This window comes from Herpailurus yagouaroundi, unplaced genomic scaffold (assembly GCF_014898765.1).
Source record: "Herpailurus yagouaroundi ecotype Mexico unplaced genomic scaffold, PumYag 181, whole genome shotgun sequence".
In the NCBI taxonomy this organism is placed as follows: Eukaryota; Metazoa; Chordata; class Mammalia; order Carnivora; family Felidae; genus Herpailurus; species Herpailurus yagouaroundi.
The window spans coordinates 8489530-8508181 of record NW_024412412.1 but is presented as its reverse complement, the minus strand read 5'-3'; the positions used below and the strand labels follow the sequence as shown (position 1 = coordinate 8508181).

General features: G+C 44.0%; 1 protein-coding gene across 1 annotated transcript; it reads left to right on the top strand.

The window, feature by feature from the left end:
• Nucleotides 1-4085: 4085 nt before the first annotated feature.
• Nucleotides 4086-15050, top strand: AGA (aspartylglucosaminidase). The gene is made up of 9 exons (XM_040489875.1): nucleotides 4086-4275; nucleotides 6112-6265; nucleotides 7037-7149; nucleotides 8443-8555; nucleotides 9990-10104; nucleotides 11053-11128; nucleotides 11973-12080; nucleotides 12787-12920; nucleotides 14387-15050. The coding sequence occupies exons 1-9, from the start codon at nucleotides 4149-4151 to the stop codon at nucleotides 14485-14487; spliced, it is 1041 nt and encodes a 346-aa protein (XP_040345809.1). The 5' UTR covers nucleotides 4086-4148; the 3' UTR covers nucleotides 14488-15050.
• The last annotated feature ends 3602 nt before the right edge of the window (nucleotides 15051-18652 follow it).

Sequence of the window (18652 nt, the reverse complement as noted above, 5' to 3'; positions counted from 1 at the left end):
TTATTATATTATATAATATATTATGTATTATTATATAACATATTATATTACATAATTTTTTGCTGAAGTCTTGCCCTGGCTCCTGAGGTATCAAAAATACTAAGGCTCAGTTCGGGTGCTAATGAAAATTAATAAATGCATGATATATGTTTTCCTTGCTTTCTTATTCTGTTTCATCCCCTCTTTTAAATTTCACATTTACCCTGATTACACCAGCACAGATGACTTATTCCTCCTCCAAAATCACATAGCAGAGGGGCACCTGGGTGGCTCAGTTGGTAAAGTGTCTGATTTGGGCTCAGGTCATGATCTCACGGTTTGTGAGTTCCAGCCCCATGTGGGGCTCTGTGCTGACAGCTCGGAGCCTGGAACCTGCTTCGGATTCTGTGTCTCCCTCTTTCTCTGTGCCCCTCCCCCACTCACACTCAGCACCCCCCCCTCAAAAATAAACATTAAAAAAATTAAAACAAAACAAAAAAACACCCCCCCCCCCCAAAAAATCCCACAGAAGTTTACATCAGTTCTCCTCAATTGCACCTACCTTTAATTAACAGCACTTCCCTGCCTTGCAATAATTCTTCCAGGCTATTTTGTGCTGTTTAAATTGTGTCTTATTTCACAGCAATGAAGCCTTGAAGATTTGGAAACTTCACAACTCCCACTAAGTGAATATTTTAAAAGTATGGAGAAATTTGTAAAAATGTTTGTCAAAAGCATTTGATCACGGGGCTTCCTGTGGCAACAGGATCAGGTACTCCAGAGCCCCCAAGGGATTATGGGTTCGTGTTGGCGCATAGGGCCCAGACAACTACACTATCAAAAATAAGCAACGTCTACCATGCATGATGCTAAAAACAAAGCAACGGATCTAAAAATGGAGTTGTTTATGCTAAGGCCTAGTCACCAAGACAAGACTTACTTACAGTTTTGGCTCTCCCAGAAACAGAACCTTAAACCAGTCAATCAGGAATCTCATGATGAGCAGGTAATCTGCCTGATGGTCCCCGGCCAACCCCCAAAAAGAAAGTAGTAATCTTGTAGGAATTAACCCACTGTTTGGACTACTGTAACTTCCTTGTTTCCGTCTCGCTCTCCCTATAGAAGTCTTTCATTTTGTGCAGCTCCGTGGAGCTCCCTTCTATCTGCTAGATTGGATGCTGCCCGATTTGAATCCACTTTGCTCAAAGGAACTCTTGAATTTGTCAGTAGGCCTGTTTCTGTCTTAACAGTTCTGGGGCGGGAAGAGAGAACCCAGGGAGCAACAAGCAACCAGGTGAAGGTACCTGTGAGTCCCGGGAGCTCGCTGCTTTCCTGTTGCCTCTGGGGGTGCTGGCTGGGTCCTGCTGGGATCTGGGGGTGCTGGCTGGGTCCCACTGGGATTGGCAGCATTTGCATTAGGAGCTTTCAGACTTCATCTGCTGGTTTGTTTTTCCCGCTCAGGTCTGACCTAGAACCTAGATGGGTTCTGGCTTAAAAACCAGGACGGGTGCTCCTTAGAAACTGGGCCGGGTCCGACTCGGAAACCGGGCCAGGTGCTCCTGTGAAACCGGACCGGGTCTGAGTCGGAAACTGAGCCAGGTCCTAAACTGGCCGGAGTGCTGTGGGTCTGGCATAAGCTGGACCAGGTCCAGCGTGAGGTGAGGGTGAGTAAAATTTTAAGTCTCAACAAGCAGGTTAAACTTACCAAAACTAATCTTGAATTACAGTGGCCACCATGGAGAACTTTAAATCACTTTAGATAAACTTACCCATTTTAGGAAGTGCCCTAGAATGAAAGGGGTCTTGGTGAAACACTACCATAAGGCGGGGAGGAAAATTATTTTTCCTCCTCTACAGTTTCTGGGGACCAGGAGGAGACTTGTAGGACACCCCACTCCCTCTGCAGCCTACACACAGGATCCCGGGAAAACTGGCAGCAGCTGGCAAATGGCAAGAATTCTTACCAGGGTCAGCTCTCCCAGACCTCCGTCTGGGGTGTCTGGTTGAGAGAGGAAGGTAAAAGTCCACTCTGTCCCTTCCTTTCCAAATTCGGATTGGCAGGCAAAAAACATTTGAAGAATTAGATCTTTGAATTGCGACACATGAATTTGCTTTTAGGTGCCCTCTGGCTGTCAATCCTTTCTTTCCCAGGGACAGCTGTTGCATTCTTCTTTGTCTCATTTTGTGTCTGGAGAACTTGGCTTGGCACCTGTCAGGATTGGGCGCCCAGAAATATGGCCATGCAGAAATGGGGGTTGCACTCCATTTGTGCCTGTGGTGCTACTGATTGCTGTCGGCCCTCAGGAAAATTGTCTTTATTTCTCCCGGTTATCTTTGAGAGTGGCTCTGCTCTTGGTAGGGTAGGAACTTTTAAACCTTCTCTGAGGACGCCTCTTAAATGAAAAGGGTTGTTCCATACCTTCAGGGAGCATTTACTATTTGTCTCACCTGAAGCCTGACAAGATATTCAAAAGGATGCTTTTTAAAGTCAGAAGGTGGCCAAATTGGAAATTGATAGAGTTTGATAAAAACTTTTTTAGGTGGGGCGCCTGGGTGGCTCAGTAGGTAGAGCGTCCGACTCTCGGTCTTGGCTCAGGTCACCATCTCACGGTTCAGTTCCTGGGTGTGCACCCTGCTTTGGGCTCTGTGCTGAGCCCCTTCCTCTCTCTCAGCCCCTCCCCTGCTCATGCTTGCAAGTGCCTGCAAGCCTTCTCTTTCTCAAAAAATAAATAAATAAACTGAAAAAAAAAAAAAACTTTTTAAGGCCTTGTCCCCTAAGCTAAAATGAAGCTACGTACCCAAAGGGAAAGAAAAAACATTATGAAGCCCTTGTAGAAGCATTTACTAAAACATTGCAAAGACACACAGCTCTAAAGCTAGAAGACAGGAATGCTTTGATTTCCATCTCAACTGAAAATATTCTCCCTGATATAAACATGCAAAGTGGCCGTAATAGATTTGAATGCGTGGGTCAGCCAAGTGACTTCATTCGGGATGCAACCCAAGTCTTTGAGGAATTAAATACAGCTGTACCTGTCTTACAAATTAAGTCTTGACAAGAAATGCGGCTCCAGAAACAATTCAAAGGCCACCTATCCCTTTTATCAATCCCCCAAGCCTCCCCTATTAAAAAGATGTAAGTAAAACTTTACCAATGAACTTTTCAACAATACATTTTATAGCACGTCTACTTAAAAATAGTTTTCAAAATCTTTACTATTTTCAGTTTCTTTTTTTTTATTTTTTGGGACAGAGAGAGACAGAGCATGAACAGGGGAGGGGCAGAGAGAGAGGGAGACACAGAATCCGAAACAGGCTCCAGGCTCTGAGCCATCAGCCCAGAGCCCGACACGGGGCTCGAACTCACGGACCGCGAGATCGTGACCTGGCTGAAGTCGGACGCTTAACCGACTGCGCCACCCAGGCACCCCTTTTCAGTTTCTCTTTTAACAATGGCAAGTCTCCATTCCACCTTTATTCAAACGTGCATTTAGCACTTAAAGGTGTCAGGCACAAGGTGGAAGACACTAGAAACGGGAGCCCTTCTTGCCCTGAACCCCGGGGAGGGTGCACTTCGGTGAACCCTCGTCTCCGCTTCTTCCGGCTCAGCGACTTATGACAGCACATCCTGCAAAGAGCTGTGGTTCTCAGCAAGCGTGATTCACCCCTACGCCATAGCCTCCGCAGATCTCTGAGGCCAGGGATCCTGGAGTACATTTTGAATTTGGAAATTTGTCGACTTCAGCTTTTAATGTAAAGAATAAGGTTAAAGCCAATGAAAATGTTCCCAGGGCCACGCAACCGCGGGCTGCGTAAATTTCATACTGATTTCTCAACACAGGACTCAGTCTGCCTTTACCAACGGGGACGGCAATCATTCGGTCAACTCGAAGAAAACACAAACCCCGGAGGACCTGAAGGGTCCCCGAGCACCCAGCCACAGCGCCCCCAGGCCAGGAACCTCCGGGGGTGCCGCGGCTTCCGCGGCTTCGGCGGTCCCGCGGCGGCCAATCTCGCGAGACCAGAGGGAGCCCTGACCGCGCCCCAGAGGGAGCCGCCGAGTCCGGCGGCGGGAGGCGGGGCGCGGGGCGCGGCCGATCACGAGCTCCGCGAGCGCGGCCCCGCGGGCTCAGCGGCCGCGCGGGCCTCTCTCCGCCGGGCGCGCGGCCATGGCGCGGAAGTGGAGCCTTCCTCTGCTCCTAGTGCCGCTCCTGCTCGGCCCAGGCCTCGCGCGCAGTTCCAGCCCTCTGCCCCTGGTCCTCAACACTTGGCCCTTTAGGAACGCGACCGAAGCAGGTGCGCGGCGGCGGCCGGGGGCGGGGGCTGCGGCCGGCGGGCTGACCCCTGGGCGGGGACCGGAGCCTCACCTCCGGGCCTTCCTGCACCTCCTGCACCGCTGCGCCTCTTGCACTGGACCCTTACGGAGTCCTCCCTGCCCGCAGCCGCTTTTTACGTCCCCACTTCGCATTCCGCCTCTGTTCAGCCCCGCGCCCCCATGCTTTCCGCCCTGCTGCTGCCTGACCCGCAGCAGTTAGGGCCTTTCTGCTGGGACTCCTCCACGGGCTCCTACGCGGTCTTGCCTGACATCCATACTGCTGTCACGGCGGGGGGGGGGGGGCTGTCTCTTGTCTACTGTTCTACTTCACCTTTCTAGCCCCTCGGATCTCCCCAATACCATGAGCTCAAGTGCAGCTTTGCAAACGGCTATTAATTTCCCATACAGACCCTTTTTACATTTACTTTCTGGTGTTCTGTGCTGACATTGTGTATTTGCCACCTGCCGTAGAGTTTCATTCTTGGTTGGCCATTAAAATCATCTGTGGAACTTCCCGTGCCTGAACCCTACCTCCTGAGATTTTGATTTAACTGCTGGCAACAAGACATTTATTTTGTTTCCTTTAAAGCTTTCTAAGTGATTTTGATTTGCAGCTAAGATGGAGAACCACTAAGCTATCACCTCTTTCGCGATTTATTGCTCTTAATGCCCAGTCTGCGTGAGGTGCCTATCTACTGTGCTTTCATTCAATCCTGTCCATGCCATGAACTTGTCATTTATTCATTGGATTGCATATGTTTGTCTCATTCATTCCAAGACCTACTACCCCAAGAGTAATTTCCGACTCCTTTCCCCGCGCCGTCTGAGGCTGCTGGTACAACTCACTGGGGCAGAAGTGGCTCCAGAGCTTGGCGGACATAAGTTTGGGTGTTAGAGGCAGTGCATCTGATTCAGAAAAGGCGGAAACAGGCTGTGAGAAAGAAATTCCTGGCCTTGAAGCCATGATGAGAGAAAAAGTGCAGTGGCCAGCGCAGGGGACATACAAAGGTTCTCTGTAGTGAAAGGGGGAACTTCTTGAAATACACTTTCAATTCTGTAGGTCCAGTAGCTAATGCTTAAAAATGACCCATAGTAGCACCTTCCCTTCAAAGAGTTCTGTTTTTATTAGTAAGACATTGACCACCAAAGATCTTTCCACCCCTTGCCAAGGTACGGGGCTCCAGAGAACAAAGCAGTGCCCAAATGGCTTTTGAATCCTGTTCCAGTTGTGTGACCTTGAACAAGTTCCTTAACCTGTCTGGGTCTGTTTGCTCCAACTTAAAGTGAGGAGACTAATTGGACAGTACTTACCTGAAAAGCTATTGTGCAGATTAAATGGATTAAACGCTGTGAAGCCCACATTGTAATTATTTGCTGTTAGGAAGTGGTTATTGAGACTTGCCATGATTGATGTTACCTTAATAAAAGTCCTCGTTGTGTATATTTTTAATAATTAATGATATAGAAGAAATTTATAAGCCCGTGATTTAATGAACTTTCAATTTAACTGCCTTTTAGTGCCTTCAATTATAAAATTGAAGGAGAGAAGACATTTCTTACACAGCATAGAAATATTAGTAGGTAAAAAATAAAAAACCCTCACTTTACATCAATAGTGTTTAAATTCTTCACAGTAAATAGTTGCATTATACAATTTGTCTGTATCACTCATTTACTTAATAAAGTAAAATTCTGTTTAAGGGTAAACATGAAAATATTTTTTTAGATGAGTGCTCAAAACATTTCTGGTTTGTTGCATTTGGCATTGGGAAAAAAAATCAATATATAAACCAGCACTTCTGGGATTTGATTAACAGCGTGGAGGACGTTAGCATCTGGAGGCTCTCCCTTGGATGCAGTTGAGCAGGGCTGTGCTGTGTGTGAGAGGGAACAGTGTGACGGTACCGTGGGCTTTGGAGGGAGTCCTGATGAACTTGGAGAGACCACACTGGATGCCATGATCATGGACGGGTAAGAAATCTTCACCCCATGTTGAGTCACACTGATCGGTCTTCTGATCTACTTGCTTCTACTGAGAGCAAGACGGACGAATACGTAAGTTTCATCAGGTCAGAACCCCTAGCTTATGGTGCCCAGCCTTTCCAAACACAAGTTAAGAGAAAGTCATTAGAATAATAGAAATTTCACATGGATGCAGTAGTCTCCTTAGAACACATAGAATCCCACACTACAGAAATACGTCTCTAGACGTGGTAAACAATCACTTAACTGACTTCTATGTACGGTGTGGTTTGCATGACCTGAAGCCTTAAAACTCTTTAGAAGCCATGTTTAAAAGTCAGGTAGTGGGGGGAGGGGGGCGCACCTGAGCGGCTCAGTCAGTTGAGTGTCTCACTTTGGCTCAGGTCATAATCTCGCAGTTTGTGAGTTCAAGCCCCACATGGGGCTTGGGGCTGTCAGTGCAGATCCCGCTTTGGATCCTCTGTCCCCCTCGCTCTCTGCTCCTCCCCCGCTTCCGCTATCTCAAAAGTAACAACAACAAAAAAGCTAGGAGGAACTTTGAATTGTGGTGCTGTTGGAGTATGCTGTAGGTTGATTTGCTATTCCTTAATTTATCTGATCATGGGAATTTGTATGCACTTCATGGATGTGGTATCATCATTACGTTAAGACAGTGGAGTTTATCCTACAAAGCTATTGCTTGGAGTAAATCAATGTAGTTTTTATCTGTGAACCTGAGAAAGTACCTTAATAAATCTTACTGTGCTTCTTTTCTTGCAGCACTACAATGAACGTAGGAGCAGTGGGAGGTCTCAGACGAATTAAAAACGCTATTGGTGTGGCACGGAAAGTTCTGGAACATACAGCACACACGCTTTTAGTGGGAGAATCAGGTATATTTTAGCTACACTGGAACTTCATCTAGTCCTTTGTCTATATTCCTCACTGTGAAAATATAAAATAGTAGATAAAAGCCAACGCAAGGTCAAATTCTAGCTGTTTTGCTTAACATCTATTTACCATCAGATAAGTTACTTCTAAATTCACACTGTCTTCATCTGTAAAATAGGGTTTTAAAAATTAGCTCATTATGTATGGAGAGATAATTGCTGGATGGAAATATGAGTCAACATCATTTCTCCTCCTAAACTAGTTGCACAGAGCGCAGAGCATTCTTAACATCAAAAGATGGGCCACAGTGTATTTTTGTCCCTTGCTTGAATGTCTTCCAAGTTATATGCCAAAAATCATACCATGATCTATAATCAAATACACTTTAAAAAAATTTTTTAAACATTTTTTAAGTTTATTTTTATTTATTTTGATGAGATATAGAGAGCAAGTAGGGGAGGGGCAGAGAGAAAGGGAGACAGAATCCAAAGAAGGTTCCACGCTGTCAGCACAGAGCCCGATGTGGGGCTCAAACTCATTCACTGTGAGATCATGACTTGAGCTGAAATCAAGAGTCAGATGCTTAACCAACTGAGCCACCCAGGCACCACCAAAATACTTTTTTTAATATATTTTTTTAATGTTTATTTTTGAGGGGGGGGGAGGGAGGGGCAGAGAGAGAGGGAGACACAGAATCCAAAGCAGGCTCCAGCCCTGAGTTGTCAGCACAGAGCTGGGCATGGGGCTCGAACTCATGGACTGTGAGATCATGACCTGAGCCAAAGTCGGATGCTTAACTGACTGCACCACCCAGGTGCCCCCCAAAATACGGTTTTTAATGTTGTATTAGCTAATAACTCCAGTAGGCGTCCTTCACTTGTGCGGAAATCCAGAATTAAAAACTGCCTGACAAACAAAAAGGTCTGTTTGTTACTCACACATAGAATCCAGTTGGCCCCTTGTGTGGGGTCTCAACACTGGGTATGGCGCCCTAGTTAGAACAGTAAGATTCTGTGTCGGTGAGCGGGGTGCTTTCGCTTTTGTGATGTACAGGAAGGTGGATCGTGAAGGGGGTGGAACAGACAACTGTTACCATACGCACCCCAGGGTCTCAAGAAGATCAGTTGAAACTGCCTTAACACCGTTCCCGTCTGAATATTGCTCTGAAAGTCTTTGTGCGACCCAGGATGGTATACCCCACTTAAGAGAACGCTGAGAACACTCCACGTACATGTGTTTTGTTTAGAAAACCGTGCTTAACTAATGTACATTTTCCTTCTCTTCCTAATCTCCAGCCACCAAGTTTGCTGAGAGTATGGGCTTTATCAGTGAGGATTTATCTACCAATACTTCCCGAGCCCTTCATTCAGATTGGCTTGCTCGGAATTGCCAGCCAAATTACTGGAGGGTATGTAGACATAATTCTTACAAGCAGATCATTAGAAAATACTCAGTGACATCCTGTCTGCCCTCTGTTGCCTAAGGTGCTGGTTATCACCCTGGCTGCACTTTAGAAACAATGACTGAAGGTGACTCTGTGGGCATGGATGTTCATGAACGTTCCTTAGCTGCTTCTCATGCACATCTCTGATGGAAAACTCCTGGTTCCTTGCAGTAGCTTTCAAACTGACGGATGTGCCGCAGGAAGAGGGGGCATCCTCAGTCAGACCTGCTCTGCTTGTATTTCCTTGTGACAGAAGGTTCCAAGTCTAAAAAAAATCAAAGTTTGGAAATCATTCATCTAGAATATGTCTTACATTTTGTCTATGTGGAGTATACCCCTTATCTTACCCTTATTTGACTGGATCTATACTATTTGGTGTCTAGTGTGTTACTGCCGGGATAATTTATCCTTAAATCACTGGGACTTTGAGCATAACTCAGGTTTTCTTTGCCATCCAGAACCCTTCTGTGGACTGCCTTGGTCTCATCTGTTTCTTCCCCCAAATTCTAATTACGTTTGAGTAACTAAGAAGTCTCTGGGCTTAGTTAGCATCTAAAAGCGGCAAATGGATAAAACCAGGTCAGGGGAGGCACTAAGTGTGCTAATGAGTAAGACATAGGTAGTAGGTTTCTTGATCAAATACTAATCCACATATACAACCTAAATTAATGGATTTGGATTATTTTCTTGTGTCTTTGTGATCCACAGAGGAATCTACAAGTACAACTTAGAATATGTTCACACAAACGTAGCTTTGAAATAAAGAAGGGTTTTGGTTTTTTTTTATTTAAAGTTTATTTACTTATTTGAGAGAGAGAAAGAGAGAGAGAATCCTAAGCAAGCTCCACACTATCAGCATGGAGCTGGATGCAGGGCTTGATCTCACGACCATGAGATCGTGACCGAAGCTGGAATCAAGAGTCAGATGCTTAATTAACCGTCTGAGCTGCCGGGAGCCCCAGAAATAAAGGTTTTTAAAATAGATTTTCCTTTAAATCTCAGAATTCTTCATTGGCCAGGGAACAGATTCTGAAATTTAAAGGTAGGGCTGTGTACCTGATTCCTTTGAGGATTAAGATCTAATAAAAAAAAAAATCTTCATTTGTATCTGCCACTGTGCTGAGAACTTTAGCCGTAGAGAGAGAAAAATCAGGGATCGTTTCCAGACATAGGTGTCTATTATTCTACGTTATGTAATTCTGAGATAAGACTAGGTATTAAATAGAATTATATCTATCTTTTCACATAAGACTCAGCTAATCTTTGGTTTTCAATTCATAGCTTTCTGTTACCAGACATCCTTTTGGTTTCTTGCTCATGTTTAGTTATTGTATGGAACTGCTTGCCAATTTCTAAAATGAACTTTCCTAAAAAATAAAACTTAAATCTTGTTTGCAGAATGTTGTGCCAGATGCTTCAAAATACTGTGGACCTTACAAACCACCTAGTATCTTAAAGCAAGATGGTCCTACCTATAAAGAGACAGGAGATAATTACAGTCATGATACAATTGGTAATTTGCCTTTTATATAACTTTTATGGTTAAAGTTCAGCCATTTTTTTTTTTTTTAATTTTACTTTAGAGAGAGAGACCATGTGAGCTGGGGAGGAGGCAGAGGGATAGAGATAAAGAATTTTAAGCAGGCCCCACACTCAGCTCGGAGCCCAATGCAGGTCTCGATCCCACGACCCTGGGCTCATGACCTGAGCTGAAATCAAGAGTTGGAGGCTTACCTGACTGAGCCCCTAAGGTGCCCCAAAGTTTGGCCATTTTTAATGGCCTTCCTGTAGTTCTTAACTTCTTTATCCCTATTTACAGTGCCAGATGGTGATTTTAACTGTTTTAACTGCTAAATAAGCGTGCACACACATTCTTTTCATCACATCTATTTACATTTTGGTAAATTACTTTATACAGGGCTCCTAAAATCTAGTGATTATCCACTTGTAGATATTTAAATCTTTATTTGATATTTGGTTGGGTTTTTTTTGTAGTTTTTATTTATTCATTAACTTAAGTAATCTCTTTACCCAACATGGGGCTCAAAATCGGGACCTTTGGATCAAGAGTCACATGTTCTTCTGACTGAGCCAGTCAGGTGCCCCTATTTGATGTGTAGTTAGTTCTTTAATAATTTTATGTTGTTTGCCATATCTGAGCTATAATGTTGAAAATTTCCCTTATTCTATATCAGTGATTTTTTTTGGAATTACCTTTTAAAGGTAACTGAGTAACTTGAAGAGTAAGGATATGGAAAGTCTACCAAATGATGCTGACACTGGGTTTTGAAACAGTACAAATGACACAGCCAGTATAAGTTTCAGTATTCCTGAGCTTCCTATTTTCTTCTACCTGAAATTAATGAATGAGGATATTTATATTACCAACAGTTCAATTATTTCTTTATACTTGAGGTAAACCTCAGAGTTGATGCAATGATTTTTTTTTTTTAACTTCTAGGCATGGTTGTAGTCCATAAGATGGGGCGTACTGCTGCTGGTACATCTACAAATGGTATAAAATTCAAAATACATGGGTTAGTGTTTCGAAAAGAACAGATCTCGCAAATATGTATTGAGTGTAAACCAATATGTGCAAGGTGCTAATGGGAGATGCAAAACATAAAGCACAACCCTACCCTCACAGCTGAGATAAGTAAATGTGAACGAAAATAAATTAGTACGTGCTAAGTGCCACAGGAGTGGGCGTCACAGCTAGTGCTGCGGAGCTCAGGGATGGGAGTGGTGCCTGAGTAAGCAGGGCAGGCAGTTGGGGAGACCAGCAGAGAGATCCTGGGGGCTGAGCCTGAGCCTCAGGAGGGGAAGGGAGCTTGAGTAGTACACGCTCGAGATCAGGGCTCCCCCTGGAGGGGAGAGAAATAGCATGAATGTCCGGTACCTGGGAGGAGGACCGGAGCCAGATTTCAGAGAGTCCTGAGTCACTTTAAAGATTTCTGGATTTTGTTTTAAAATAGCAGAAAAACACTGAAGGTTTATTACAAGGAAAAACCTTGGTAAAATTTTGGCACATCAGATAGAAAGCAGGAGTAGATTATAGATGAGGAAAACCAGTTTGAACCTATTGAGATAATCCAGAAATCTGATGATAAAGGATAGTAATAATTGAACAGTCACTGTAAATCTGTGCCGTCCTGATATATAACCAACTGGTATCCAATTCTTACATAATTAGGTTTATGGAAACCTTAGCTGAAAAACTAATGAAAACCTTTGATCTGTGTGTTCTGATGAAGAATTTACTTAAAACGATCCTGAGTGGCAAATTAGAAACATCCCCTATTGTGGAAACCTCCCATAAAACAGTGTGTGAATTCACTCTTGGTCTCCTGTCCTAAATCACTGTGCTGTGCCCTCACACAGTCGAGTCGGAGATTCACCGATACCTGGAGCTGGTGCCTATGCCGATGATACCGCAGGAGCAGCCGCGGCCACTGGGGATGGGGACATCCTGATGCGCTTTCTACCAAGGTGTGAGTCCTCACATCTCTGACCCTTGGAGATCCTTAGGGGAGATGTTGTCTGTCAAGACAGAAAGTGATGGTTTGTGCCACGCAGTCTGATTTTGTGGGTACCAGCCCTGCTTAGAAATCCTACCTCCACACTCTCCACCTATCATTTTTGATGATAATTTAAATTAAGTAATCATTGTCCTCTGAAATAGAATATTTCTTGCTTTACTTCACAGATGAGAACACTTATGATGCATTTAAATAATTTATGCAAGGCCACTGAGTAAAGGAAGGGTGATAATTGGCGATAAAAGCGGGGAAGTCAGTCACGGTGTGCAATTAATTACTGAAAGATGATCATTACGACTGGATGTTTTGCACATGCCCAGTACTTCCCCCACTGATTGTAGCCCCATTTCCTGTTTAAATAGAACCCTTTTTTTTTTTTTTATCACTTCTGGCTGTTGTTACTGGGTAGCAGTTACTCAGCCAGAGCCGAAGATAATAGTCCTCATCTGAAATTGAGGGACAGATTAGCTGAAAAGACAGACATGGGGTCAAGGTTTACTTCCTTTCGTGTTGATGCTTTCACAGGTGCTACCAACTTCTCTGTATGTATTTCATCACACATGTGACAGCTCGGATGGTTTTAGGTGTCTTAACTTCGCGTTAACACCCTTGGACTTTGTTCTGTGATGCTTAAGTTTCGCCTCTGTTTAAACCAGCTACCAGGCTGTAGAGTATATGAGAGGAGGAGAAGATCCGACCGTAGCTTGCCGGAAAGTGGTTTCAAGAATTCAGAAGTATTTTCCAAACTTCTTTGGGGCTGTGATATGTGCCAACGTGACCGGAAGTTATGGTAAGTTTTATGTGGAATTCGTATTTGTGTGAACTTGTAACTGTTGTTGCAAACATATGCTAAAAAATACTCTGGTGTATTTTTGCTGCAATACAATGGAAACAGGGACCTATCGGGCAGGCACCAGGTAAATGTTAATTGTTGATCCGTCAAGACCTCCAGAGTCCTTAAATATACCTAAACCCCCCCCCTTGGTTGACTGCTAGTGGTTATGACCTACTCTTTGGCTCTTAATTCTTATCTTTGACATTGGTCCTACGTCAGGTTTAGCTTCAGCTCCAGTACATGCTGAGATGGGCTAACTCTAGTCAGATGCTTTTATTCATTCGAGGTCGATAGGGACAAATTATCTTCCCTGCTTCTTTTCCATTCATTATATTAATGTCTCAGTCATTTAGACCTTCTTGGGGCTCCAAGATACAAAATGTATTACTAATTAGTAAACCAAAGAAGTTGGCAGAATTATTTTTGCACAGCATTTGAGGCATGTCCTTTGCTTCATTAACTTTCTATATGAGCCTATCACCGTTTCAGAGTGTTTCAAGATCAACCACTGCTGCTTCTCATTAGTGCATTTTCAGATGGGGAAGAGATACAGCTTACTGATCAATATAACTTATTAGGTTAGACTGCTTATTATTGTTCTTTGATCTTTTCCTTCCCACAGTTCTGTATTTGAAAAACTTGTTTGAGGAATTCCTTATTCATTTTTAAGTGCTGAGATACCAAAGTCAATAGACGTTATGGGGGGGGCGGGGGAGAAGGCTTTACATTTAAAGTCGGTTTGATTGATTCGGTGTTAAGAAAGAAACGTAGAAGGCTCAGAGTTGGATTTAACAAGATGTAAAAATGACAATTATATAATGGTAGATGAATTTAAAATTGACTCGTTCCTTAAATTATTGGCATTAGAAGAGGCCCCTGCAAGGTGTTTGGGGGGGGGGGGGGCAATAGGGGAAGAAGCCCCCTATTGCCATAGGGGTGTGTGGCTGGTAGGGCAGCAGGGAACCGCGTCAGTGAGGCTAACTGGATTAGACACAGAGGGTCTTAACAAAGAGCTCGTCTCGCTTTGCGTGGGAGTAGGAAAGTAGGAAAGAGCAGGGAGAAAGGGGAGGGGAGGATTAGGAATGGATCATGGTCACGTCCTAGTGGCTAGGGAAATAAAATGTGAAGCCCTTGCCTAAAAAAAATTATTTTTTTGCCAAGAAAAGGATATGAAAACAAAGTAGTGGTAGCAATGACCGCGTGCCTGCCTAGAGTCCCAGATCAGCCTGTATTCTGAGGTTCAAAGAGATGGCCTTCTCTCACGGACCGCCAGCTAGTCCGTGCACAAAGCATGCTTCTGCGTGGCTCTGTTTGCGTTGGGTTCATGGCCGCCACCGGCAAGGCGAGGAAGCTACATGTGTATTGACCGTACTCACGTGCGTTCTGTTTACCCGGATAACTTTCTCTCTTCTTGGCCCCAGGTGCCGCTTGCGGTAAACTTGCAACCTTTACTCAGTTTAGTTTCATGGTTTATAATTCTCTAAAAACTCAGCCGAGTGAAGAAAAAGTAGACTGCATCTAATCCTTCTCGTCTGTCACCATCTCTGTTTAAAGAAGAAAGAAACAAAGGCTGAAGAGGTCACGCACCGTCCTCAGCTCACGTGCCTCGTGTATCCTACCTTGTCTGTGTAAGAGAAGCGCAAAAATAAACGTGCGCTGAATTAGCACTTGCGGTTTCTACATCGGAAACGTTTTTGATGATCTTTTTATCTAAGCTTTGTATATGCCCTGAACATGAATGTGTGTGTGTGTGTGTGTGTATTTTCTGTATGTTTAAATTTTAAGTGATACTTGGATCTCTGCTCAGTGTTTCAAGACATTGCAACTTTGGGGATTAATTTCCATAGTGACATATTGAGGCCAAAAGGACTAATGGGTGTTTGGATACTTACAGTAATTAGAATACCCAAGTTTTTAGACCCTAAGAACAACCTAACAATGAATCACAGCATGATTAGTCCTGATTCACTTTCATTACCTTACAGTGATGGGTCTCTTATCACTGATTATCGGTTTTACATAATGCTCCCTACTGAGTGGAAGAGGAAACAATGCTGTTAATAATAAAGTTGATTTTTGCATGTATTCGAAAATATTGGGCAGTCTTCTGATGAGCAACTGTGTTAATTTTTTTTCTTTTTCTTTTCCTTTTCCTTTCCCCCCTCTGATGGAGTTCTTAGCGTGTGAAGTTTTTTCTCCAGAAAAATCTCTGATCTTTTAGCTACTGATATCTAGTATGATAATTTGTTCTGAAAATGTTTTCTGGCACTTGATTGATACTATGGTGTTACAAATCTCATGTGTAGAGGTTGGTGATGGTACTTAGAAACAGGCAATGGAGTGCCTGGGTATCTCGGATGAGCATCTGACTGTGACTCAGGTCATCATCTCACAGTTCATGAGTTCGAACCCCACGTCGGGCTCTCTGCTGACAGCTCAGAGCCTGGAGCCTGCTTCGGATTCAGTGTCTCCCCCTCTTGCTACCCCTCCCCTGCTTGCTCTTTCTCTCTCTCTCAAAAATAAACAACAACAACAACAACAACAAAAGAAATAGGCACTAAAATGGCATCTAGCTTGGTATTGTTTTCGTCAGTATTCAGTCAACTATCTGACAACAAGAGAGGTGCACATGTGCCTTTCTAGCATCATCTTTTCCTTCAAAATCATCATCTTTTACATCGGGAGTCATTCTTAAACCTGTATGTACAATATTCTTCTCAAAGCGTAGTATATCTGCTCTGATCTTTTTCTGCACTCATCGTAATATGCAGTGTTCTTTATAACTTACTTAGGGCTAGAAACCTATAGTTTTCAGAATGCTTTCAGGTCACTTGTTCTCAGACCTGGCCTGTATAATTGCCTGGAGAACCTCTTCACAAACACCCTCAGCTCGAGCTGTGAGAACCTAACGGCATCTTGAACCGATCTGCCTTGAGGACCTGTGTGTGACCTGAAGACTTCTGGAACACAGCCCCAGCCCCCTCCCCACCCCCGCCAACACACACACACACACACACTTTTTTATAGTCACACCTTAAAGTACATCCTTGGGGCAAAACATCCTTGATCTGCTCTGGAGATGGGACCACGATGCTTAAACATTTCCTTCTGGATGATTCCCCCCAGCCACCAGGGCTGTAAAAAGCAGTTTTACAGGAGGTGGGGTTGTGAACCTCTGCTTATCTTGCAGCTTCCCAAGATATGAGTCTGTCCCTAAGTCCCCTCAATAAACCATTTCTTGTCAAGCTGGACTTGGCGGCCTTTTTCTTCGGTCTCATGGTGGCTTTGGCTTTTGGAGGTCATTCTGCAAATACCTCCTTTTCATGGGACACTAGCCCACCAGATCAGAGTCTTTACAAATGAAAGTCTGAAATCTGGAATTAGCAGCGACTAATGGGAACTTGTAAACTAAGAGAGAAATAATCCTACAGCTTTACACTCACAGACCAGAAGAGAAAATCTTAACTTTTGACGGTTCTCATGAGGTATGGGGATTTGTGTAAACCTAACATTGAGCCTTGGAACAGGGAAAGGATGCCAGATTCAAACTTGCAGAATGTTTATGTTAAGGTGGGACCCCTGTTTTGTGTGGTGGCTATCTGTTCACATTTTAGGCAGCCAGGTGCTACCAGCAGAAAAATGGGAAGTCTGGGGTGCCTGGGTGGCTCAGTCAGTTAAGCGTCTGACTTCAGCTCAGGTCATGATCTCGTGGTCCGTGAGTTCAAGCCCCGCGTCGGGCTCTGTGCTGACCGCTCAGAGCCTGGAGCCTGTTTCGGGTTCTGTGTCTCCCTCTGTCTCTGACCCTCCCCCGTTCATGCTCTGTCTCTCTCTGTCTCAAAAATGAATAAACGTTAAAAAAAATGTAAAAAAAAAAAAAGAAAAATGGGAAGTCTTTATGACCTATCATTCCCCAGCAAATTAGGAGTTTAGCTGATAAAAACAACCCACTTATGTTTTTAAAAAGTATTTTTTCGGGGCATCTGGGTGGCTCGGTTGAGGGTCTGACTTGGGCTCAGATCATGATCTCATGGTTTGTGAGTTCAAGCCCCATGTCAGGCTCTGCACAGAGCCCGCCTCGGATCCTCTGTCTCCCTCTCTCTCTGCACCTGCCACCATTCTCTCTCTCTCACTCTCTCTCTTTGTCTCAGAGATAAATATTAAAAAATATATATTTACTCTTTCACTTTTCTTCTTCCTGACGGAAATAATTTCCCTGTATATCTCATGTAGAAAGACAGAAATAGAATTAGCTTTGGAAATACTATTTTTAGGTTCTAGATTTGAATACCGTATTATTTCAATGCTGCAGATGTGTTATCTTTTCTTTTGAAAAGCTAGAAATGCTTTGTTGTCCCTGGTGATGTGCACAGAGGGAGCTCACCTCTTTGATGATGAGCTTCTGGTTAGCAGCGTTCCGTGGGGTTTGCAGGGAAGACACGTGGGAAACTAGTACAATAGCACAGTTTGAAGAGAGAATCGTGAGCCAATCATAAATGGAACTTAGAACTGGTAAAACTTGGTGAAAGCGAGAAAGTGTGTGGGACGGCAACCCTGGAAACATTCATCATGACCTAACTTTTTATGGCAAACAGTAGTCGGGGGTTTGCGTCACATCTATCCTGGCTGTGCCTCTGTGTAGGTGCGAGGCTATCAGGTGCTTGGGGTCAAGGTAAGATCAGACTGCAACACTTTCCTCTCCATTCTGCCAGGTTGGCTTTTTGTTTTTGTTTTGTCTTTGACCCCACAGAAAATGTTCTATTCCTTGCCTATTGCTGTCTATTAGTACTTAGGAGAAAATAAATTGTCCTAGCACACACACGATTAGTCACCTTTAAGTGTTTCTGAGAACATTAACGCTGCCACTTGGATTTCGTTAGGTTTTCTATACTGTGTGGATACAAAGAGTTACACACACCCTTCCCACCACCTCATTCTGTTCCTGCCTCTTCCGCTCTTGACTTTCAGCTTTCCTTTCCTGTAAGGTTTCTAACATAACAAAGGAGTTTCCTGGGCTTTAACTGGGGCGTTACCTTAGCTCAGTTTAAAAACAGCCATCAGAGGGGCGCCTGGGTGGCGCAGTCGGTTAAGCGTCCGACTTCAGCCAGGTCACGATCTCGCGGTCCGGGAGTTCGAGCCCCGCGTCGGGCTCTGGGCTGATGGCTCAGAGCCTGGAGCCTGTTTCCGATTCTGTGTCTCCCTCTCTCTCTGCCCCTCCCCCGTTCATGCTCTGTCTCTCTCTGTCCCAATAATAAATAAACGTTGAAAAAAATATTAAAAAAAAAAAACCAGCCATCAGAAAAACAAAGCATTATGGTGTCAACTGTCTCAAAGTTTCTTGATTGTTACCCTAGGTGAACAAGACTCAGCTGTTTGGTATTTTTTAGCACAACAGGTAAAGAGGAAAACCTTAGCCACAACTAGGTAATAAATATGTTGGTAATTGCATCTTCATTTATTTACTTTGATTAATCCCTGGAATATTTTTTTTTTTTAAATAATGGGGCAGCAGGGGCACCTGGGTGGCTCAGTTGGTTACACATCCAACTAGATTTCAGCTCAGGTCATGATCTCACCCGTAAGATTGAGCCCATGTGGGATCTGCTTCAGATTCTCTCTCTGTCCCTCCCACCTCGCACTCATATAGATAGATAGATAGATAGATAGATAGATAGATAGATAGATAGATA